General features: G+C 43.9%; 1 protein-coding gene across 1 annotated transcript in view; it reads left to right on the forward strand.

The window, feature by feature from the left end:
- The window catches only part of T265_07456 (hypothetical protein), a gene marked incomplete at both ends in the record, with an annotated part of 22414 nt that extends 919 nt beyond the window's left edge, over positions 1-21495 (forward strand). Inside the window, 8 exons of the mRNA XM_009172985.1 lie at positions 3082-3412; positions 4066-4177; positions 8071-8201; positions 10775-10966; positions 11061-11209; positions 11384-11546; positions 20672-20774; positions 21169-21495. Of these exons, the coding sequence (XP_009171249.1) occupies positions 3082-3412; positions 4066-4177; positions 8071-8201; positions 10775-10966; positions 11061-11209; positions 11384-11546; positions 20672-20774; positions 21169-21356 (1369 nt within the window). The remainder of the gene's footprint in view (positions 1-3081; positions 3413-4065; positions 4178-8070; positions 8202-10774; positions 10967-11060; positions 11210-11383; positions 11547-20671; positions 20775-21168) is intronic.
- Positions 21496-22338: the final 843 nt, after the last annotated feature.

Raw genomic sequence — 22338 nt, forward strand, 5'->3', positions numbered from 1 at the left:
TCCCGGTAGATTTTGGGGGGGGGGGTCCTCTAGGAAGCCGCTACTTTAAAAACACCAGCTGGAACCGCAACGGAGACTCTCGTTCGGATCAAAACGAGACATTTTTTCTAGTGGGAGACAAATCAAGGCTGTCTGGAGCTGTTATGTTCACGTTTTAATTACTCGGTGGGTGGTGACAGTGGTGTGCATGGTGTTTCATCAACCCATATTATACTCGTTGTGGCGACTTCCAGAGGCTGAAGTCATGCTTGTGTAGTTTTACTCATCCATTTCTGAAGTGGTCGGTCATCAAAACCACTTCGTTTGACCTAAGCACGAAGTTCAATAGCAGCGGTAGAGAACTACTTGCAAAATAGACCAGTTTCAATCGGTATTTCGCACTGGTCTTCCGAGGAAGGATGGGTGTACAATCATATCTAAAGAAACAAGCCTTTACCAGAGGTCACTCCTGACGAATCGTTTTGAATGGTCTTCCTAGGGCAAGGAAGTGTAGACCTCAGGGTTTGGCATGCGCTTCACGCCTGCGAAATTCAAAGTGCTGTCACATGACTGGGTGGAGCCGAACACAAACTTCGTGCTTGCATATGAGCCGATTGAGGTACCAGGTAACTCTTCTACTTGGTCAGCTCTATCAGTCCCGGTCATCTAACCCATCGCGATTTGGAAGGCCTGAATAGCTTTTGTGAACCTGCACTGTTTGATGCAGACGTGACATCAGCTTGTCAGTGTTCGAGTCTACTGCGCTAAGGCGCGATCCACATTGTTACATGGACCAGAACCCCGGTCGCTGAGATCTGTGGACGTAGGAGAACTTTTGGAATAAATAGCTTGACCGCGATAGATGAACTGATTTTATTCACACGGTCCGTATGCCAGTCGACAGGCCTTTTTGAACAACCACGCGAACGGTGGAAACGAGCCAGGGGAGGTCTAGCAATGACTTACAAAGAATCACGAGAGCCATTACCGGCAAACTTAGCTTCGCTGGTTATTTCCATTCTTTTGCATGGGTACCCCGAGACGGTACATATCAATGGTTAGAGGGATTGTCAGAGTTCACCCAGTTGCACACTTAACGGCATCTGCTGCCGCTGATGATGATGATAATGATGATGATGATGAAGAACTCGTGTAGACAGTTATTAAACGTGATCCGTTTCAATATCTGGTCTCCTCTGGAGACTACCTTACCATTCGAGGGAGTCACAAGACACCAACCAGAAGTAATCTCATATGAAAGGTAGGAGAATAGCGGCAAATGTCGATGGCCCAGATAGCAGAGATGGTCGTTGGTTTGTTCGCTGAGCTAGGAGAATTATAGTGGTTGTTTGTAACACAAGCGATAATCATGTTACGTCATTTTCAGTCACTTATGAATAATAATCATCCGTATACCTAGATGGTGTCAAAATACCTACCAGTCCAATGTATTAGTTTCACGAGATGGCTTTTGCTGGAATGATATTTTTCACCATCAAGACATTTGGAGTGGTCTTTTTTGGAAACTCGTCCATAAAGAAAACTTAACCTTTGAAACCAATCCCCCTTAAACAGATTGAAGTGTCCCAGTTTGAGCAAGGGCCCTTTCTTGGGAACTCTCATGGTGAGTGACTACTCTGCTTGGTTTGGTAACCATACCTGCTTATTGAAAAACGGCTCGGCTTTCTTACTCTCATATTTCAGAATTAGGAATCGGACCCTCTTTCATTATGGTTAAATTTTATTATTGATTTGGAGAAAGGACTTTCTACGAATTTGGATTCGTCGTGCAAGCTCCATTTGTTTATTCGTCACTTTCTCCACGCAACAAGCGGTGCCTTCATAAGGAGATGGAACTCTTCACGAGTAGATCGAGGCCGTGTTGCAAAATAGCTAGAACGCTGCGGGGGTGCGTCCGTCCTGTCTGTTGAACGCTGGTCGTTATGACCTCAGCTCTGAGGTTTCCAATAGCTCATTATCCCAGAAGTGACTATCTACCGCTATTCAACCCAGATGAGCCTCCGTTGCTGCTTTAAGGATGTGTTAAGCTTGTGTTGCCAGATACCCGTTTGATTTCTGACATAGTCAGTTCAATGCAGTCAATTAGATACATCTCTTCATCTGTCATTTTTCAACAGATTCCATTCGCGGCTGTTATTTATCGTTATCTCACTGATTGGATTGAGTAGAGCACGAAACGTCGTGTTTCAAAAACCCACTCTACAAACTCATAACCTTCCCCTGACAACTCAGCATGGTAGAATCCTGACTGGATCAATCGGCTGTAAAATATTGTTGGTAGAAAGTATTCCACAGAATCTGACCTACTCCCCTGATTCTCCCAAACATGCTTCAACTTTGTTCGCGTGGCAGGTTTTATTGGACCAAGTCACAAATACCTACCAGTCCAATGTATAAGTTTCACGAGATGGCTTTTGCTGGAATGATATTTTTCACCATCAAGACATTTGGAGTGGTCTTTTTTGGAAACTCGTCCATAAAAAAAACTTAACTTTTGAAACCAATCCCCCTTAAACAGATTGAAGTGTCCCAGTTTGAGCAAGGGCCCTTTCTTGGGAACTCTCATGGTGAGTGACTACTCTGCTTGGTTTGGTAACCATACCTGCTTATTGAAAAACGGCTCGGCTTTCTTACTCTCATATTTCAGAATTAGGAATTGGACCCTCTTTCATTATGGTGAAATTTTATTATTGATTTGGAGAAAGGACTTTCTACGAATTTGGATTCGTCGTGCAAGCTCCATTTGTTTATTCGTCACTTTCTCCACGCAACAAGCGGTGCCTTCATAAGGAGATGGAACTCTTCACGAGTAGATCGAGGCCGTGGTGCAAAATAGCTAGAACGCTGCGGGGTTGCGTCCGTCCTGTCTATTGAACGCTGGTCGTTATGATCTCAGCTCTGAGGTTTCCAATAGCTCATTATCCCAGAAGTGACTGTCTACCGCTATTCAACCCAGATGAGCCTCCGTTGCTGCTTTAAGGATATGTTAAGCTTGTGTTGCCAGATACCCGTTTGATTTCTGACATGGTCAGTTCAGTGCAGTCAATTAGATACATCTCTTCATCTGTCATTTTTCAACAGATTCCATTCGCGGCTGTTATTTATGGTTATCTCGCTGATTGGATTGAGTAGAGCACGAAACGTCGTGTTTCAAAAACCTACTCTGCAAACTCATAACCTTCCCCTGACAATTCAGCATGGTAGAATCCTGACTGGATCAATCGGCTGTAAAATATTGTTGGTAGAAAGTATTCCACAGAATCTGACCTACTCCCCTGATTCTCCCAAACATGCTTCAACTTTGTTCGCGTGGCAGGTTTTATTGGACCAAGTCACACAAAATTTGTCTCTAGCTTCCTTTTACTGGAGTCTGATTGCGGAACCACAGTTCAATCGAAGTGCTATTCATGAGGTGAGTTTTGAAGTAGTGGTGGTTGTGAATAAATCAAATTCGTTCTGATTATTGGGATTCTATTTACGATTGGTTGTGGCTTCACAGTTAACTCCGTCTAGCTGGTAATATCCCTAGGTCCTAACTTCTCGGTGACCTTCGCTTGCAATCTGCTGATAGAATACTTGCCTGCAGTTTTGTGGTCGGAAATCATTAATCAGATGGTAGAGTTATCCACTTCTGGTTGTTTGCGTGATGACTATTTCAACAGTAAAGTCTCTCAGAAGACGATTTTCTATGTCCCCTCTCCTGAGGAAGAAAACCGCATGGTTTTTTTTATCAAGAACAAAAAATTACGCGAACTCTCAATGATAACATGGGATTTGCCATTACTGTTGTAATTCTAGGACATCAGTAGTCAGTCCTGTGCATCAGTAGTTTGCAACTACTGTTTTCACCAACCGATCTTGATGTCCATATAAGAACAAAAAACGGTGAAAACCATTCTAGCATTAATACGCTTGGCAAGAGGGTTCCGTTTGGTTCAGAAAGCTGACTCATCATGTCTCCTCTTTACTGGAGTCAAACAGCCGGATGCGAATTTCGGTTTTACGTGCACTGCCAACCCTCACTGGTGCAGATTACAGCTACTTTGGTGCTTGTTTATTTTACAGGGGCGTGCAATCTATGAAACTTTGCTGGAAAAGGCAAATCAAGTAAAACTCACGGTGGCCCAAAGTGGTGCGAAAAAGGAGAACAATGAGCTAGATCAGCTGTCAGCTGCAGGTGAGTCTTCTCCTTCGTTTAGTAGTTCCCTCATGAAATGACATAGTGCGCATTGTTTTCCATTCCCGCCAAACAGAAACTACCCACAGGAGAGGCTAGCTACTGCTTTCCGTGACGACATCTCGTTGGAACGGATAGAGTTTTTCGGGTTAAAAACTGTGTGTTAAAAGCTGTGTGATAAATCTCATGTATAGTGGTTGCATTCGGCTGAAAGCTGTGTGATAAATCTCATGTATAGTGGTTATAAATGTTCCAGAAACGGTAGGGTTTGGTTTCTCGTAAGTGTCGTGACGATTAGATAGGTGATAATGTTTTACTGCGCATTGCACGGTTGACAGAGGAAGGGTAGCCTTCTGGTCAGAGATGACTTAGAAAAGTTCCACAACTGACAGGCACAAAGAACGATGGTCTATGTGGTCTTCCTGAGAATATGTGGGATCTAGTCGCGAAACGCCGAAAGTTGTAAGTTGGCGGGAGTATCATGCGTGTCGGAGATATCCGGAGTGCAGTTTCTGAGGAGAATAAGGAGGCGGTGGAGACAACCGTCCGACAATGGAACACCGCAACTGCGTACAGGTCACTGGAAGAATACAGGCGAATAGAACGCCCAGAAGTGTCACTAGGTGGGGAAATGGGTGAAGCAAGTTCTGAAGAGGAACATTTGCCAAGATAGTAAAGGTAGAATGGGTAGAGGGCTAATGCTTCTTGACCATGGAAAGCGGGTTGAAGGGATGGCGTAGCAATAAGACAAGTGAGTTGTCCTGAGATACGTTCCAAGATTGGGAGATGGGTCGAGAACCTCTCTCCTCAGAGGTAACCCCAATATTATATGGTGAAGTAAATCCGAGGTATGTAAAGAAAAATAAATTAAGCAGGCTGTAAAATACTTCGGGAAGCAGAAAAGAAATTTTGCTCTGGCCACAATTGCCGATCTTTCTAACCTAAGTTAAGCTGAAAAGGCCGTTAGTGAAGTTCAAGCATTGGTAAACGAAGGAGAGGAGAAGGAAGATTCTAGTTCGATAGAAACCGGGAGGTTCAAATTAGAGTGACAAAATACAGCGGAAAATGGAAGGATTGCATATCGCCTTGTGTACAGGACCCTGATCGCTAGATTTGTCAAGTCCGCCGATCACATTGCTGATTATCTGCGCACAACCATTCGGGGTCCAAAGAGAGATAGAGTACCAGGAGAGATGAAACGAGTAATGGTGATGCTTAGAGAATTGTTGGATGCTGGAGACAACCACAGAAATGAGATAGTCTATGCATGATAGAATAGGGTTGGGGAACAACAGGACATTGAAGAACCCCTGTGTTGATGATGCGAGCCATCCCTCCAGGGCGCACCCATATTGATTGGTCACGCTTAAAGCTTGAAGTTTGACGAATAATCCTCAGTTGTAGCTCACCTATCGGTTGTTTGGAGAGATCGGCATGTCATCTCCGATTGACGGCTTTTACGATATCAGACAAAATTACTTTCCTTTCACTAGATTTGTTCACCATGGAAGCCCAAAGCAGCCACTCCACGAAGCGACTGCATGTTAGCCCGCATCCAGTAAACTGGTGCTATCTAGGTCACGTAGTCACTCTCTGGCCGGCAAAGATCCTAGATTAGATAGGAGTTAGCTGACAGTTATCAGGTCTATGGTAGCCCTTCGTCTGAGAATAGGTGATCAATTTCCGGCATGGTGCGAAAATACTTGTAGAACTAGGGACTAGTGTATGTTCTCGGGAAAGGGAGATGATTGAAGGAACTGACGCACGCTCCGCGTTGAGATGATGGAATGTGTAGGTATAAGGACGGGTTGGGAGATTGACTGTAGCACCCTATCGGTGTCTAGCTGCCATGCCACACGAAGGAGGCACGAGGGCTGGGATACTGCCAGGTCACTAAATTCGCGCCCTAACCACTTGGTCCATCTCGCCGCCCCGGGAGATTGGGAATACCACTCAGTCATTGGCAAAGGGATAATGTCTTTCGCGAGGAATGGAAACGAAGATATCTTCGTTATCACTAATGGAAGGAAACATGGGGATGCAAAATATTATTTGACTGATTCGGCCAGGTTAAAAAACGGCTGTTTTCTTGGCACGTTTGTTATTTGGTCGGCCTTTTGGTCGAGGAATTTGGTTTTCGTGGCTCCGTGGGAGATGCCAGTAGACATGTAATCGGCGTTAGTGGATGGAGATGGATTATTTATCCGAAATCTGTACATCCGATTCTTTTTCGAGACCATTCCGGGACATAAATGGTTGAGGCACGCTCAGATGAAAGATTTCCGCGCTTCAGCACAGGGCTTTCGTGAATATGCAGGCAAAAATGGATGGGCCGTTTGAGCACCAACACCTCCTTGGACGGAAGAGGGAGAATGGGGGCTTATTTTCCAAGTTGGTTGGAGACAAGAGGATATGATTAGGTTGGTATACAAAGTGCACGTTGTGGTCTGAGCTTTCTGAGACTGGAAAAAAGTTGCTCTAGATAGTGAGCTGATGGTGAGGAAGAAGCACGGAATTTGTGGGATGTCCTCGTTACCCCCAGGAAGCGTGTGGGAAGAATCACAAAGTAGGCAAAATTGGCAAGAGAAAATGCATTTCTCCTGACCTGACCAGTAATGGTTGGATATCAAGCCATTCAAAGTCATGACACTGAATTTGCAATAAGTGCGAAGTTCAGTGGCCTAATAGGACCACACATAATGACCTAACGTCTGATAATCGGTATGGAAAAGTATCCAGACTGCATTGGTGAGCAAAGAAGACAACTGGAGGTGAAGAATAACTTGAAGCAGGAAAGGGTAAGCATGATGTGGGGGGTGGGGAGAAAATTAACTGTTAACTTGATGTGTGGGTGTAAGCGTGAACCCTTCCATTAAAAGAGGATGGTAAAATTAGAGAGAAAAAAATAGAAACCAGTTATGGACTCGTTCCAGAGATTGGCTCCCCGGTTGAAACGAGTTTGAAGGAGCAAAGGGGAAAAGGTAGTCGTAAACTTAGTCAACATTTATTGCTTGGGCTGCGTACGTTGAAGAGTGCGACCATGAAGTGAGATTAGGAACTCGTCGCTTGTTGACCATCAACCTAATCTAATAACCTGGAGTGGTGAACCACACATGACTCCTATAGTTTGGACGGTGGTACTCGGTACCCCAAAACAATATTATTTTTGTTAAATGAGCCTGATTCTGTGGATACGGCGTATCACTGTGACTAATTCCGCTAACAGAATGCCAACCAAATACATATTCATTGCTTGACCACGAACGAATTCGACTTGTTGAGTTCAGTCCATCTTGTGGCTAATGATGTCAAATCCATTTACTCTTAACATTTCAATGAACCGCACTACTTTCCTGGCATTGGTCCGGTCTGGTAAATTATTTCAACCAGTCCATCAGTCGTTCAAGTTTCCGGCTCCATTCTAGTGTTTTTGACTGTCGCATTTAGGATTGTGAACGCATACGTGTGTTCTGGGTGTTTACACAACTTAAGGTCGTCAAACCGGCCGGAAGTAATTCCGTGCTCCATGTGTGCTTGGACATTCGTGACAGTCATGATAAGAACGAAGGTAACTAACAAATAGTATATACTGTAACCTGTCTTTCACAAGTTCCTAGTACCAGAAATCATGTGCAAAAGTTATGTGAAACGCATAATCTTAAGAAGGTATGGGTACACAGATCAATTCGAGTGGTGCGAGTCCGTTGCCTGATCATGGGCCTCGGCTACACTCTACGTGATTAAACTCCACATGATTATGTAACCGTGTTTATCTGATAGTCTTGGGATAGCGATTTATGCGCACCGAATTACTTTTGCTCTTGGTTGCTCAGCTATTTAAGTGTTTTCCATCTTTCGAGACTTCACCGCTTGATTACTTTTTTTAATTCCAGGAGCGCAAGTCTATTGGGTTGACGTCGCACGCTTGCTTGGTCGAGGTGTACTTCATACAAAGCTCTGGGCGATAGATCGCAAGCATGGATATATCGGTAGCGCTAACATGGATTGGCGTTCACTCACCGAAGTAAGTTTATGCAAATACAATCTTAAAACGATCTACCATATCTCATTTCCAGCCAGTTAATTGGCCAGTAGCTGCACACCCTCAGCGTGCGTGGTCTGTTCACATGCCTAATCGCGTGACACATTTTCCGAATGTCAAGTCTTGATGAAATTTGAGACAAATGATTGACCGTTCAGTGTTTATGCTGAAGTTAGAAGCGCTTTTCATTGTAAAGTTTGGACACAGACTGATTAGTATTAACTGATATACTTTATGCACATATATGGAGTATTCGTGTATCGAAAACAAGGAATGTTGCATGCGTTGCATCTATGTATTTATCTAAACGACGCTTGCTGAGACAGAATCCAGTCAAAGGGACTGTAAGTTACATTCTCTCAGATGAATGTTACATCATGTGAATTATCCCATTCCGAAATTTTTACGCCTCAGACGGGTGAGACATCATTCACCGTAGACAGGGAGATAGTGCTGTTCTCCAGCAGAAAAGAACACACGGTTCATCGGATGCACATGTCAGTGTTACTTGCTCGTTCTCAGGGCCGAAGATATGTGTGAACTGATCGTTTTCAATAATGCTTGTTTATCTTGGGCCTGATGACTAGGTGCACACGATGCAGAACCATTGTCCAGAGAGGAAATACGTACGATCTTTTGTTGCCTGGATGAGTAGTATTCAGCTGATGTCAAACCATTATGTGACTTCCATTTGTATTTTATGCATATCACTAACCATGATCTTAGTGATGCCTGCTTTCCTGGTAGTACATCTTCAGGTTTTGGGGGACGTGAATCCATATGTCAAGGAAAAACCATAAACCGGCAGATGATTTTACACCAACCGCTGAGTAAGCTAAAAATGAGGAGGTTTGCATCAATGTAGCTACTGCTGGCGTTAGACTGTACACTCATTTAACGAATGATCAACTTCAGCCAGGTCACGAATGGTACAGTAGGTTTTTTCTATTGGACTGGACGAAGAACACGATTGATGAACTAGCGGCTTCCAGTAAATCAATTCTCTAATTGGAGTGGCTGGCCTGCTGGTGTTAGATTTCGTAGGGTAGCTGTGATCTCGTTACCAAATCTTGTTACTGGATAATCACATGCGCGCACGTGCGTATGATCGGACCAACTTCTCTCAATTTCCCCACTCAACCCACATTGAACTTTTGGGCTTTATTTGAAAGACATTGTCTTTTGAGTTACGCTAACGGAAGTAGGACACTGGAAAATTAAGTAATGAGCATTCGTTCGCCAAACACATACAAGATGAACTTCAAGCATCCTAAACGATGACCTTTGTTGAGAGGTTGTGTTATGGTGGACAGTACAAAAGACATTCATCAGGGCCTTCGAACCTTTAGAAAGGTGAGTGAGGGGATCAAGTAACTTTACCTAATATGGATATACTTAGTTGACTATGTTTTTCAAGTTAAGAACAGCTATCTCAAGCAGGATGTTTTATGGACAGTCGACGGCGCATTCCTACGTAATGTACGATTGATGTCAGGGTTACGGTGTATTAGATACCCATGATGTTCTATGGGTGATCTCTTCATATGCTGTTAAGTAAAAATCGTGCGATTCTAGAGGCTTACCGTTGGAACTTAAAACTGCTGGTTTACGAATTCCAGCGATGCGCTGCATGTTTGTTGAGTTTATAGAAACCTGGGCAGCATCGTTGATTCGTTTCTGGCCGTAACTCTCGGCCTATCCCATTTTGATTTGTTTTATTTATATTTCGATCCGCTAATCATGTTCGCTCTACGAAAACACCTGTATTTTTCACACTTCTACTTGGACGTCTTTGAACATGGTTCCAAAAATATCAGCCCACTTATTCGAGGTTTATTTCAGTCGACATTTTCTCCTGTAAGTGAAGCCAATCTGTACTAAAGGGCTAAGATATGCCGTACAGCTATTTCATCCTTGTTGGGAATCATTAACATTGCGCATGGCACCAAACTCCGGTAGGGATTCTGAAACCCGCAACCACCCGAAAAGTAGCTAGAACACTTAACCGTACGGACACAGGCTGCTGACCAGCAGTGTGATTAACTCCAACTTAGACAGGGTATAGCTGGTCGGGAGGCCGCGCGTTCGAAACTCTCTGGAGCTCCTTTAGATGTACACTGTTGACGATTCCAAATAGGGATGAAATCGCTGAACAACTGTTCTCGCTTTTACAGTGTAGACTGGATTCACCTGAAGTAATTTCAATTAAAAATTACCACATCCCTTCACACTATGATTTATTAGAGGTTTGTCCCTCATGTTTTCATGTTGCCTTGTAGTACTAAAGAGCTTTTGACAAGTGGTGAACAAATCTGTTGTCTTTTTATCGAGCATTCGAAAGTTTGATACATCGAGAAACCTCACTCCCACAAGCGAACTGATGGACCGGAATCGACAAATGTGTCACTTATGCCGATCCCCAAGTTTCCTCTCTGCCAAGCTCAGCTTACTGCTTACGACAGCTGCACAGCGGTACATCACGACCATCAACTTGTTAGTCAGCAGTATCGTGTTCATACAAACCTATTTCTCATACTTTGTTCGTTCACTTTCAGGTGAAAGAACTTGGTGGCCTACTCTTGAATTGCCCTGAACTGGTGCACGAACTGGAGAAGATTCATGGAGCTTATTGCTTAGCTACCGAGAGGATTCCTGCTCAGTGGCCGAAAGAATTGGAAACGGTATACAACCATACGAATCCTCTGGTTACTAAGATCAATGGAATTCGTTCTCGGGTCTATGTGTCTGTGAGTGAAACATCGTCTTTTCTTTGTCTTTACTCTACGGCGTGCTTACTTGGTAGTGATTCCTGACCTATTTATCTTTCATTTTCATCCATAGGGTTCACCTAGAGAATTCAACCCTCCTGGGCGCACTTACGATTTGGATGCCATCTTGTTGACTATTGCCCAGGCCAAGAAATATATTTACATATCCGTAATGGACTACAGTCCAGAGGTTGTGAGCTATGATATCGAAACGCCTAAAAAGTGAGTATATTAGTTGAAAACACTCACCATGTCCAATGAAAATAACGAAAAACGCAATCGTGAAAGGAACACGAAAAGTAGTCTATTAACGAGGACTGGGTCACCGTTATTTCTCATTTTATTACCGATTCAGTCTTGTGTAACTTTTTAAAGTGTTGTCTCTATGCTGTTCAGATACTGGCCTGCTATTGACACTGCCTTACGAGAGGCAGCAATCGATCGTGGTGTTGAAGTGCGTCTGTTGATCAGCCGATGGCCATACACAGTGCCCACAATGTTCAAATACCTATCATCCCTCAGAGCACTCAACGGCATTGGAGGATCTCAGCTTCGTGTGGTGAGTTTATTTTGAAAAGGTGTCATGTGCATTGTATGTCATCGGACCTGTAAGTGCTTCACCAGCTCCTGTTCTCACTGTTATCATCACAGGATACCAACCGGAGCTTTTGATTTCCGTTTTAGCCACGTCTGAGGATGTTCACAGGAAATTTATCCGGCTTACTCACAGCGTCATCCATTATCCTTCAGAAGTAATTTGGGTTCAGTTCACACTGGTGTTTCTGATATAAACTAAGTGATCTGATGATGCGCGGCTTGATGTACGCTTGCGCCATGCTGCTGAAGAAGTTAATTACACCGGTTCTGTCGGATGAAGGTCGGTGGTTTTTATTTTTTGTGCAAAACGAGTACCAGTTCGGATTCGTGAGACCTCGGTACTGACAGTTCTGTATAAATATGCAGTAGCTTACGGGTTTTCTCGATTTTTAGCATAAAGCGTGGCGTATTCAGTGGCTAGTGTAAATGCATGCATCAAACGTATCCCATGATGACTAGATTAGACACGTTGATTCCCGAACGACTGCTCTAAAGTGAAAGGAAGGGATGGCCACAGATAAACAAACACTGACTTTATCCGCGTGTTTAAGAAATCATGTCTGAGCAGTCGTGTTTCAACAAAAATCACACGAGATTGTTACAGTAGTTCACTCAGTCGCGTTTTCTTCGGAATACATTTTCTGTAAGAACTCCATTATAACGCGCAGGTATATGTAGAAATCCATGAAGTCTATAAAGCTTCTTCTGGACTATTTAAAGTCTAGAAGATGATTGAATCACTGGACTTGATATCAACCATTTTTTTCTGCGCACATTACCCTTTCAAAATGGTATGAAGTCATCTCCCTGAGTTCAGAATTTTTTGAGATCCCTTATTTCAAATCTTTGATCCAAAACACGCAGTTGTACATTCGGTGCATTGAGTTTGAGCAAATAAAAAATGCGCCTTAGTTACAAACCCAAATCACATTGAAATCCTGTCGTAGTGCCGACAAACCAAATCGCGGTAATGTCCGACACCTTGCAGTGCTTGAATGCTCCGAAAACCACTCCATGCGTAATTCTTGACCCATCTGGCGTTGAACGCCATGCTCTTGTCCGCGGCCATATATACAACTGGTCGATTCCGTGAGTTGCCGTGATCGGATCAAAAGTTAGCTTCTCATTTTCTTATTAATAGAGGCCTGTGAACTTATGGTCCATTCGGCTAATCATGCCATGTTCTTCGTTCTGAGCTTGGACATCTTGATCTTCCTGAGCATCGCAAGTTTAGAAGGAGTGCAGTACCTTCTCTATTTTCTTTCTGTGGACGTATATTTTAGCCTAATTGTGGTACCTATCCGTCTTGTAATGTGCTATCCGTGGTAGTCTCCTACTTCCTCAGATATCCTGCTCACGCCACGATGACTTAAACCTGAACCATTCTTGAAGCAACTGAATACAGATGTAGTACTTCCCAACTTTTTCTTCTCCCCTAGGAGATTCCCTTATAAATTGGGTCAGCTGATTCCGGTTCATTCTTCCATAAGGCTGAATAACGAAATGCCCCCGAAAGTACTGAGAAGTTTCGAAAGCTGTAGCTCTAAAGCTCTCCAATGGCAGCTCTCTTTTTTAGAAACCAAAGGGCTTGGACACTGTCATTAAAATTGATTTATACCTAAATCTGGCAATGCAAGGTGTTCGAGCATCATGTTTGGCTCTGCGTTTTACCCCCGGTTCCATTTGTGCTAGTGACTAATGGGATGAACGACTGAACTTACGGTAAAGTGGTGTGGCCAACAACATGAGGGCGAACATCTGTTTCTCTGGGGTTGCAAAAGTTTCCCCCAGAGTCAGCGTGAACTTTTGTTTACTGGATAACCTTTGTGGCAAAACGATAAACGTGGTGCAACTATTTGAACAAACAAAAAACCCAACATGTTTGCTTGAAAATAAGGCTTTGTGACGGGTGTGGAAAACTCCCCCCCTTGGTTATGGTGAATTCTCCTCTGTGGTTGCACCGATGGTAATGTTTCAGCACCATATTTCCGATGCTAATATGATCATTGTGACCATTCTTTTCATATGTATCAGTCAAATCCTCGTCAGGGGCTTTGACTTTTATATTCTTCCCTCTATTGGCATTCACATACATCTTCAGGTTTCCTAAGATGACAACAATTTTGTCCAGCTTTTTAACTAACCGTTTTAAGAATATATATTCAGTGGTTGTTCCACAGGTTGATTTTGGTTGGTTTTCATTTTTGCACGAGAATATCTACTTAGATACTGGTTGGGTTGGTTTTGGGTAATCTTTAAAGGCCTGACCTGTTGAATCGACAGTAGTTTCTGTATGTCAAAAAATGGACTTATTCCGGGGTCTTCCGCCTAGTATTTTTGCATTCTTCTGAAAAGAATCTCTGCTTCACAAATGCGAAATTGGGAGTCGACTGATTGCCGACTAGAGACAACAGAGATTCCCAACAGATGACTTTCTATTGAGGCCTAAAAACAAGCTTACAGGCAGTTTGGTGGTTGTGGCAAGTTTACTGGATTCTTGTTATTTAACCTATGTCTGCCAGCGGTTCGTGTGGATGCGCATTTCAGATTTCTGTGCCATCCTAAGTAAACGCGCGGTTTTGAAAGGGCTATACGGTGATTCACCGTGTGTTAATTGAAGTATGGTGCCTGTTGCTGTACAAGCCTGTTGTACCCAAACCTTACCGCATGCATACGGTTTCAAATATTTAGTATTACCTACCCTGATGTGACCCTTCCGTGTTTGGTTATCACTCACTGTCCCTCGAAAGAGTGGTGAGACTGATCTTGCATTCTCTAGGTTCTTGTTAATCTGCACATTTGTTTCCGCGTAATATGATAACTGAAATACTGAAGATCTTTAAAACTCCGGCGTTCAGATAGCTGTTGACGAAAACCTTGCCCATCTAGAATATACAGACGCCATTTTTCCTGTCCTCACGCAGGAGAAGCGCGCTCATTTTTGGAAGAGTTGACTAAATTCTTCACGTTCTTTAACATGCGATCAGCACTCACAAAATGAAGTCCAAGCTTCTGGTCATGCAGTCACTGGACACGCCACTTACAATCCAGGGAAAGGTACTCAAAGTTGTAGAGCGTCTAACGTATTTTGGAAGTTTTATCAGTTCCGATTGTAGTATAGCAGGTGAGGTCAGTGCACGAATCTGCGAGGCTCGGGTCACATTTGCCTCTTTGAGACACCTATGGCATCAAAGCGGTATACCCATGAATCTCAATGGACGTGTGCATGAGGTTACAGTACAGGTTGTTTTGTTGTATGGCTGTGAGAGACTTGGCCTGTCTGTGCAGCTGGACTGAGACGTCTTCAGGTCTCCAGGTCTCTTCCAGGTCTTCTCAGAATTATAGCTCTTTAGGCTGATGAGGGCGAATTCGCAACCAGACCAATGGAAAACAAGTGTTTGGTTTTGCAACAGAAACTTCAATCAAAGAATATGTCCAGCACCAAAAGTTGTGGTCGTTTGACCGTTTATTGCGCACGCCTGACCGTAGTTAGCCAAAGATGGTGCTGCTTTGCGTGCCCTCTTTGTAGGGGCGCAAGCGGAGAGGTGGTCAACATTCGACATGGCAAAGAGGGTGCTGTCGATATAACACGCTTCCTGAGATGGGGTTCCATTGATCCCCCATCGTGTGCATGTCTGGAAGCGTTGTAAGATATGGCTGCTAAATGGTGTCAATCGCAGTGTGTCTGAATAAGTGTTTGGAAGTGTCTGCATCTCGGACTGATTGTGGCAGACCAGTACGGAAGGATTTTCATATCGAATTTTATTACTCGTTTCACAATAAGTCCTTCAAATAATTTACTGTTTTCAGGCGGCGATGGTGATGACACCCGATCGAAGAATTTTCACTGGTGCAAGTTTATGCGTATTTTGGTGTCTGACCTAGTCGAAAAACAGACTCAAATCCTATAATCTCAAAAAATCGCTTAGTTAGCCGGTTTTGAGATGTGATCCAATGTGTTTAAAGATGTGGAGGACGTATATCATCAGTCTCGCACAGTTACACGATACTTTCACCAGTTAAGCAGCTTCAAGTATATTAACAGAAGCATAGGTAAAACTAATTGACATATCCATCATGACCCACGAAAAACTGACCCATGAAAAACTGGTTGAAGAGGTGCGATGCTGGGGATTTCACTCGGGGACTCGACGAGTGTTACGTACGGATGAGTGAATTGTGAACAAATCCACATCGCAGGATGGCGTGAATCTTAGCGTGTAAGAATTGCTTTCATTCATTGGACGAACTTGGTGGGGTTGAACTGATGCGCAAACTTTATTATGATTGCCAGCCACCTCCTATATGGTAACTTGTCTGGGACAATCGGCTCTGGGAGTATGTGGTCCGCCAAAGCACGAGAACTCGAGTGGCACGTTGTTACAGATCTGCCGCCAGCACCAACTGCATTGAAATGTCGCTCGGCTTCATTAACGTTCTACCCACATTCGCCATACGATAGCGTTATTCGCGTGTGTCCATAGAGTCGAATTTGGATGGATCTAGGCTAAGAAACGGAAGTCTCCTCAATTTACAGTACCATACATTTGCAGTCTGGATTCTTTGGTTGCACGCAAGTGATATTCCCATATGTATCGATCGTTCGACCAGTCGGCCCAGCTAAGTGAATGACCAAACCAGCTGTTTCCCGTCCCTTTCAAAATACAAAGAGATGCAGACCACGTTCGCTCTCCACTTTATTTAGCCACGATTGAGAGGCTACGCTTACTACTGTAAAATACGAAATGCCTCGCAGAGTGTGATGTCAATATTTCATCCGTCCTCTTACAACATTTTGCACTGGAAGCGTACGTCTATTCATCACAGTTATTGATTGGGCGAGTATGGGAGAAAATGTCCATGTTGTGCGGCTATTTTCGTGCTAACAGATCTTGTTCTGAAATAGCTATGATAAGTTTGACCATGGAGATAGTCCCTCCACAATAGCCCAAAGGTCTGTCGAGTTATACTTGGCACTGTGACACTGAAGTGGCACCGGCTACTTGGAGATGATAAGAAAGAGGTAGCGACAACAATGTGGGAAATTACTTGTCCAAATCTACATCCACATCTCCTGTCCTGGCAGAATCATTCTGGCGAGTCCACACCTAACAATGATGACTCGAGTTTTGTCCTTATTAGAGCTCATCAGCAGTGCATACCCTTGACCGTATCAGGGTTTTAAATCTGGACGTCTGAAAGGCGCGGCAAGACCTTTACCACTAGCCCACCAGCACAGGTTGAACGCGCTTAAATTATTGAATCTAAAAAGTCGAACGCGTATAATGAGCCTGGTTTGCCCGACGGCCCGAACGACGACCCAGTAGCCTTCCTGGCTATGTTGTTCGATTGAGCTGCCTCTAAGCTCTTCCCAGTCAGCTAGCACCACGGACACTTGAAACCTGCTGCAAAAATTTTGATCAGATTTATGCAATTGAGGGATTGTAGAATTCACACGCTCGCATGTGGTTTCCGGGGACCGGTCGCACGAACCAACTGAAATAATCTTCGGGCATTCCGGGCTTTCTAAGCATCTTCCATTCTCTTGGCTGTTCGTATTCACTAGATTTCACGGTGGGTGAGCGCGCTCACTTTCACTTGACGTCTGATGTTTCGTTGGGTCAGGCTATGTTCGGAACTGGTGGGGATATTTCTCCGAGTTTCAAGCAGTGCCACTCTCTGGTCTGATATCCAGTGCTTGAGTGGGACTGGTAGCGCTGTGCCACGGGCGAAATTCCCAGCACTGTGAGAAGAGGTGGCAAACTCGTCCCGGGATGGATCCACATCTGATTGCGGAACAGTTGGAAGAGACCCTAGAAGAAGATTCTGGTAAATTCATCCAACATCCGGATCTGCCACTCTCAGTTACTAAGCTAGTAGTGTGCACCTTACACGGCCCTGGAAAACAAAAGTAGAGGCGATTTCAGGCGGGCATGTGGTCGGAATCCACAAACGTGTCTGAGAGCCAGCGGAAGTCACTTATTGATCCGCGCCATCAGTAACTGATGGTAATTAAATCGATTTCAGCTCGTTACCGCCACCCTCTTGGAAGACACTATGTGGCCAGACGACTTCGGCTATTGCCGAAGTTGGTACTGCACAAAAACAGCCTGCGGTCAGCACATAGTTGAAGCAATCGTTCGCCATCATCTGCACGTACCGAGTCCAACCTATGTTGACCACTTAATTGAATCTCAAATGCTTTAAGCATGCCCATTTGTGCATTCAAATCTCCAGTAACCACGATGTCTGAGCTTTTGGGCTCGCTGCAGCAGGGTATTCCGAGTGTCACAATACTTGTCTTTGATGGTGTCAGACCTACAGTCATTTGGGGCGTAAGAAGACAACAAACAAACATCGATCCAATTCCCCCTGGTGGGGCTACTACACATCGCTGTCAGGTGAGCCATACAGAGGCGACTATCAATGGGTATGCAGTCAAGAAAGACACCTTCTGCCCGGTGACTTAGGATGTTACCAACCTCTGCACAGTCTGCCGCAGCGACCTGTGGATTGCCAGAAGTGCGCAGTAGGAAACGCGTGGAGACTGATGGGGCGGTTAGCGCAACCACTGCTTGAATCTTGAATTCTCGTCTCTGATACACAACGCACATCAATGCCAATGTGAGAGCAAGAACAGCTTGTTGCTTCAGAGTGTGAACGTTGAATGCAGCCAGTTGGACTGGGTGTCGAGATTTGAAGTTTGACATCGAGATGTCTGAGAATATTGGCCCTTTGCTTGCAAAACCGATATAGGACGAGCGGCGTCACCATTTCTAACTTACGCGCATACAAGGAGAGAATTAATAATAGGGTGGGGAGAAGGGGAAGAAAAAGCATGTAAATGAGAAAGAAGAGAGGAGTCAGCAATAGTCTGTTTTCGTTTACCAGCTGTGCTGTGTGCAGCAAGTTAGGCGGCCCGGCTCATGGCCCCCCGCGACGGCCGATGTGGCATGAGAATACGGTTAGTTGTGTCATGGTTGTACGTGGACTATGATACCGCCAGGGTGCACTGACCTAGACAGGAGAACGACTAGGGTTCTCAACCAAAGCCTTTCGCTCGAAATCCTGACGGCAAGATAGCGGCGTTTGCCGGAAAATGCAAATGCCCTCCAATTTTTATAGAACAATTCGCCATACATATTCCAACCCCAAACCTAGGGGGCCAGGGAACTGCTTGCCAGACCTCTAGACACTGACCGACCTGGTATGAGAGACCTGGCCAGCGTTGAGCGGACAACCCCCATTATATCTCATTGGGTCGCGGAGGTACACAAACCATCACACCATGGTAAGGTCCCGTCTCTTCTTGACGCCAGGATAGGAGGACGACTGTTCAACTAAGAGTGACGTGGACGTGAATTTTACACATTCTCCAACCACCTACAATGAACAAGGTCATTAGGTGACAAGTGAGTTTTTCCCAATCCTACCTAAGTTTGGTAACAATAACCAATGGAAGGGAGGGAATAGCTTCAGTAATCAACGAAACCGGTGGCTTCGTGTGCGAATTTCGTAATGTAAATTTTGTGTCTCCGAAGCAGGCTATTCACTAACTGCTTCGCTGCAGCAGGCATGGTGCTCAATGTCTAGAAAGAGCATATGGCTGCATTCGCCAAGAGGTACGCTATACATGACATTGACTTCGATAAAATTGACGTTCACCCTTCCCTCCACCAAAAAAAGATGAACATATAACCGGTTGGTGGAGTGGAGAGACACTAAAGCGAAGTCTGCACTTTTGAATAACTGCGGTTGCGTTCTTAAATCGCACTGATACACGCAAGGTGGATTATTCTGCACCGAAAGTAAACCAAATATGCACGATATTAGATAAATATGATATGCTATGTAAAAGTTTATTGCATGCAAGGTATGCCAGCGCCTGATAATTACTCCATTCCAAATAGATTATGCATCTTTACTAAGTAAGATTCGGTTATTGTGATAATCCGAACATGGAAAAATGTCAAGGCACAGATAAATCTGATTGGTTCCATTCAGATTTGACTCTTGACTGTACAGAATACTGGTGTGCATGTCTGCTAAGTGAAAGCCTGTTCTCATACAGGTATACTAGTTAACGTGTGCATCAACTTTCTTAGTCCGAAGGATATGTGCTTAACACCATGACGATGTTATCTTCGCAGCGGTCAGATATGCGGACAACAAACAAATCCGACATCGATACACGTTGCACGCTGTCGAAGACATCAGCGATTATGCGATTCCTAAGTGGATAACTCAAATTAGAGGGATGTGAGACGGCGGATTATAAAGGTGGATGAACTGATTCTAAGACCACAGAAAAGGTCGCACAATACCTGTTCCAGTCAATGGGATTTTGTGAAAAGCTGGTTATTTTGGTCGCAATTAGCAGTGAATGTTCGGTGCCGATTGTGAGGCTCAAACACAGAGAAATCTTGAAATGCAAACAAACAACAGGTTTTGTTCAGAACGAGTTCTTCGTGTCAGGGTCTGCTCATCTGTCACATAAATATAGAAGTTTCGCTGGTTCCTTTTAATATGGTCTTCTGTTCCAGAAGGGACCACTTTATCCATGTCTCACAAACTGTTTCACTCTTTTTGGAAACAAACTTTCGTACCTCAACCACTTGCTTATCCTCCTAACATCACGGATAGCTGAATTGAATGGTTCGTCCGCCCGACTGCCTCCGAGAAACTACTTTTACAGGTATCATTCACGTGCCACTTGTAAATGATATAATTTATTACCGAATAGGCGAAAATCTCTAATGGGTCGCTACGCCTAATGAACCGTACAATAGGCTTAAGGTTCTAACTGTGTTTTAGTCAAGCCAGGACGGTTTCGTAGCATCCGGTAGCAAGTTTTAAGGTATTAGGTATTAAGGTATAGATTTACTGGGATACAACTATTCACAGTAGATCGCTTTACAAGGAGCGACAAGCATTGGTTTATTGATGACAACGTTCAATGCGACTGACATATACCCAATCGATTCAGCTATCCATTTCCTATGAACGAAGGCGTTTTGGGGTTTAGGATGAACGATACAATTGAAACACTTTGGGTTAACCTCTGCATTCTTACATTCATACTTTAAGCGCTACTTCGTGGTTCCCTCCTTCACTGACGAACAAATCATGATTCCTCATGCCAGAGTGAATCACAACAAATATATGGTGACAGAGAAAACAGCTTATATAGGTGAGTTCCGATTTTCCGTAGGTTTTTTATTGTGGATTTTGTGTCTTAATTCTTCCGGTTTTGCACACTAAGGTGTAGCGAGCTTTCTTGTTCACTAGTTGGGCGAAATTGTGGGTGACTTACAAAAGGAAAACCTTGCTCACTATTTTCCGTAGGGAATATATCAATGTGATATTTTAAAAACGGTTTTTTTACTCATAGACAGTTTTATTTTCCTGAGTTCCGTAGGTTACATCCATTCAAGTTGTATTAAACGCACAGCACCGCTTTCAACACTGGGTCTTCTGAAGTCTGGTACTGATTTCCTGATCGGTGAAAATTAGTCACAGAATGGTGGTTTGCAATTCCGATAGGTTCATTTTTAACTTAGTTCCTGTTACCGTTTTTGTTCTAGGCACATCCAACTGGTCAGGTGACTATTTCCTGTATACAGGTGGTGCTGGGCTCGTTGTAGAAGAGGACACTGTGGACAATTCGTTTACCGATAGCATCTGCGATGGAAACAAGCCCAAGACGTTGCAAGCTCAATTGACTGATATCTTTTACCGAGATTGGAATTCGGAATACTCCTATGAAGAATAGATGTCTTTTGATTTTACACTATTCAGAGTGTAATCCCGTCCTTCATATGTTTGTTGTATTGGTGTGATTTTCTGTAGTCAGTCCAGTCCTGTTTGTACAAAAATTTGTCGAGTAATTTCTGGTCTCACGTTGCTCATAAGTCACAGGGTTTGAAAAAGTACGTTTGATCAACCACTTTGTTACCTCAAGTAGGGGGAAATCTATTGGTGTTGTCGTTTTATAGGTCACACGTGCTACGCACCAGTGTCCGGATGTGTTTGGTCAATTAGGTAGCTAAATCTACCAGTCTACGCATAGAAATCACTCAAACGCTGCCCTAAATAATGGTGTGGTGGAACCCTTTATTAATTATAGGTTTGGGAGATTTTAGAATGATGCGACTAAAATGGATAGACTCATTCGAGAAGGAATCTTGATGAAACAAGCTTTTGAATGGCTCGGCTATACTCTGCGACTATTCTTCCTCAGCCTCACACCGTCAAACAGCTGTTCTGGCAGTAATATCTGTCGTCACACCGAAAAAACCACCGTCGACCCCGTAATACTACGGAAGTATTTTAATGGCGATGATGTGTAGGTAGGAAGGGTTATATGAATGGAACCTAGAGTGGTCATTCCATCTAATTTCAAGCATTGAATCCATGGCCAATTAACGTGTTTCACTCAAGACACCATTACACAAGTTTAACAAATATTTGCATCCCTGGCGAGCTTGACAATACCCATCGGGGAACAAATTCCTGCAACTGCTCGTCCGAAATAAACTGTCCGTTAAAATCCTAGGCGAATCAAGTTATTGCTACCGCCAGGTACTAATACCCACTGTGAATTCTTCTTCTATGACCACACAACTACAAATAACCTTGCCCGTACCAGCATTGAGATTCCAGCCTCGAAGACTTGAGCCTTCTTCCACTCATGATGCCTCAGTCCATCTACAGTTGTGGTGACTAGTTGGCAGGACAGAGCACCGTCTTTTAGG

This window comes from Opisthorchis viverrini (assembly GCF_000715545.1).
Source record: "Opisthorchis viverrini unplaced genomic scaffold opera_v5_179, whole genome shotgun sequence".
NCBI classification, from domain to species: Eukaryota; Metazoa; Platyhelminthes; class Trematoda; order Opisthorchiida; family Opisthorchiidae; genus Opisthorchis; species Opisthorchis viverrini.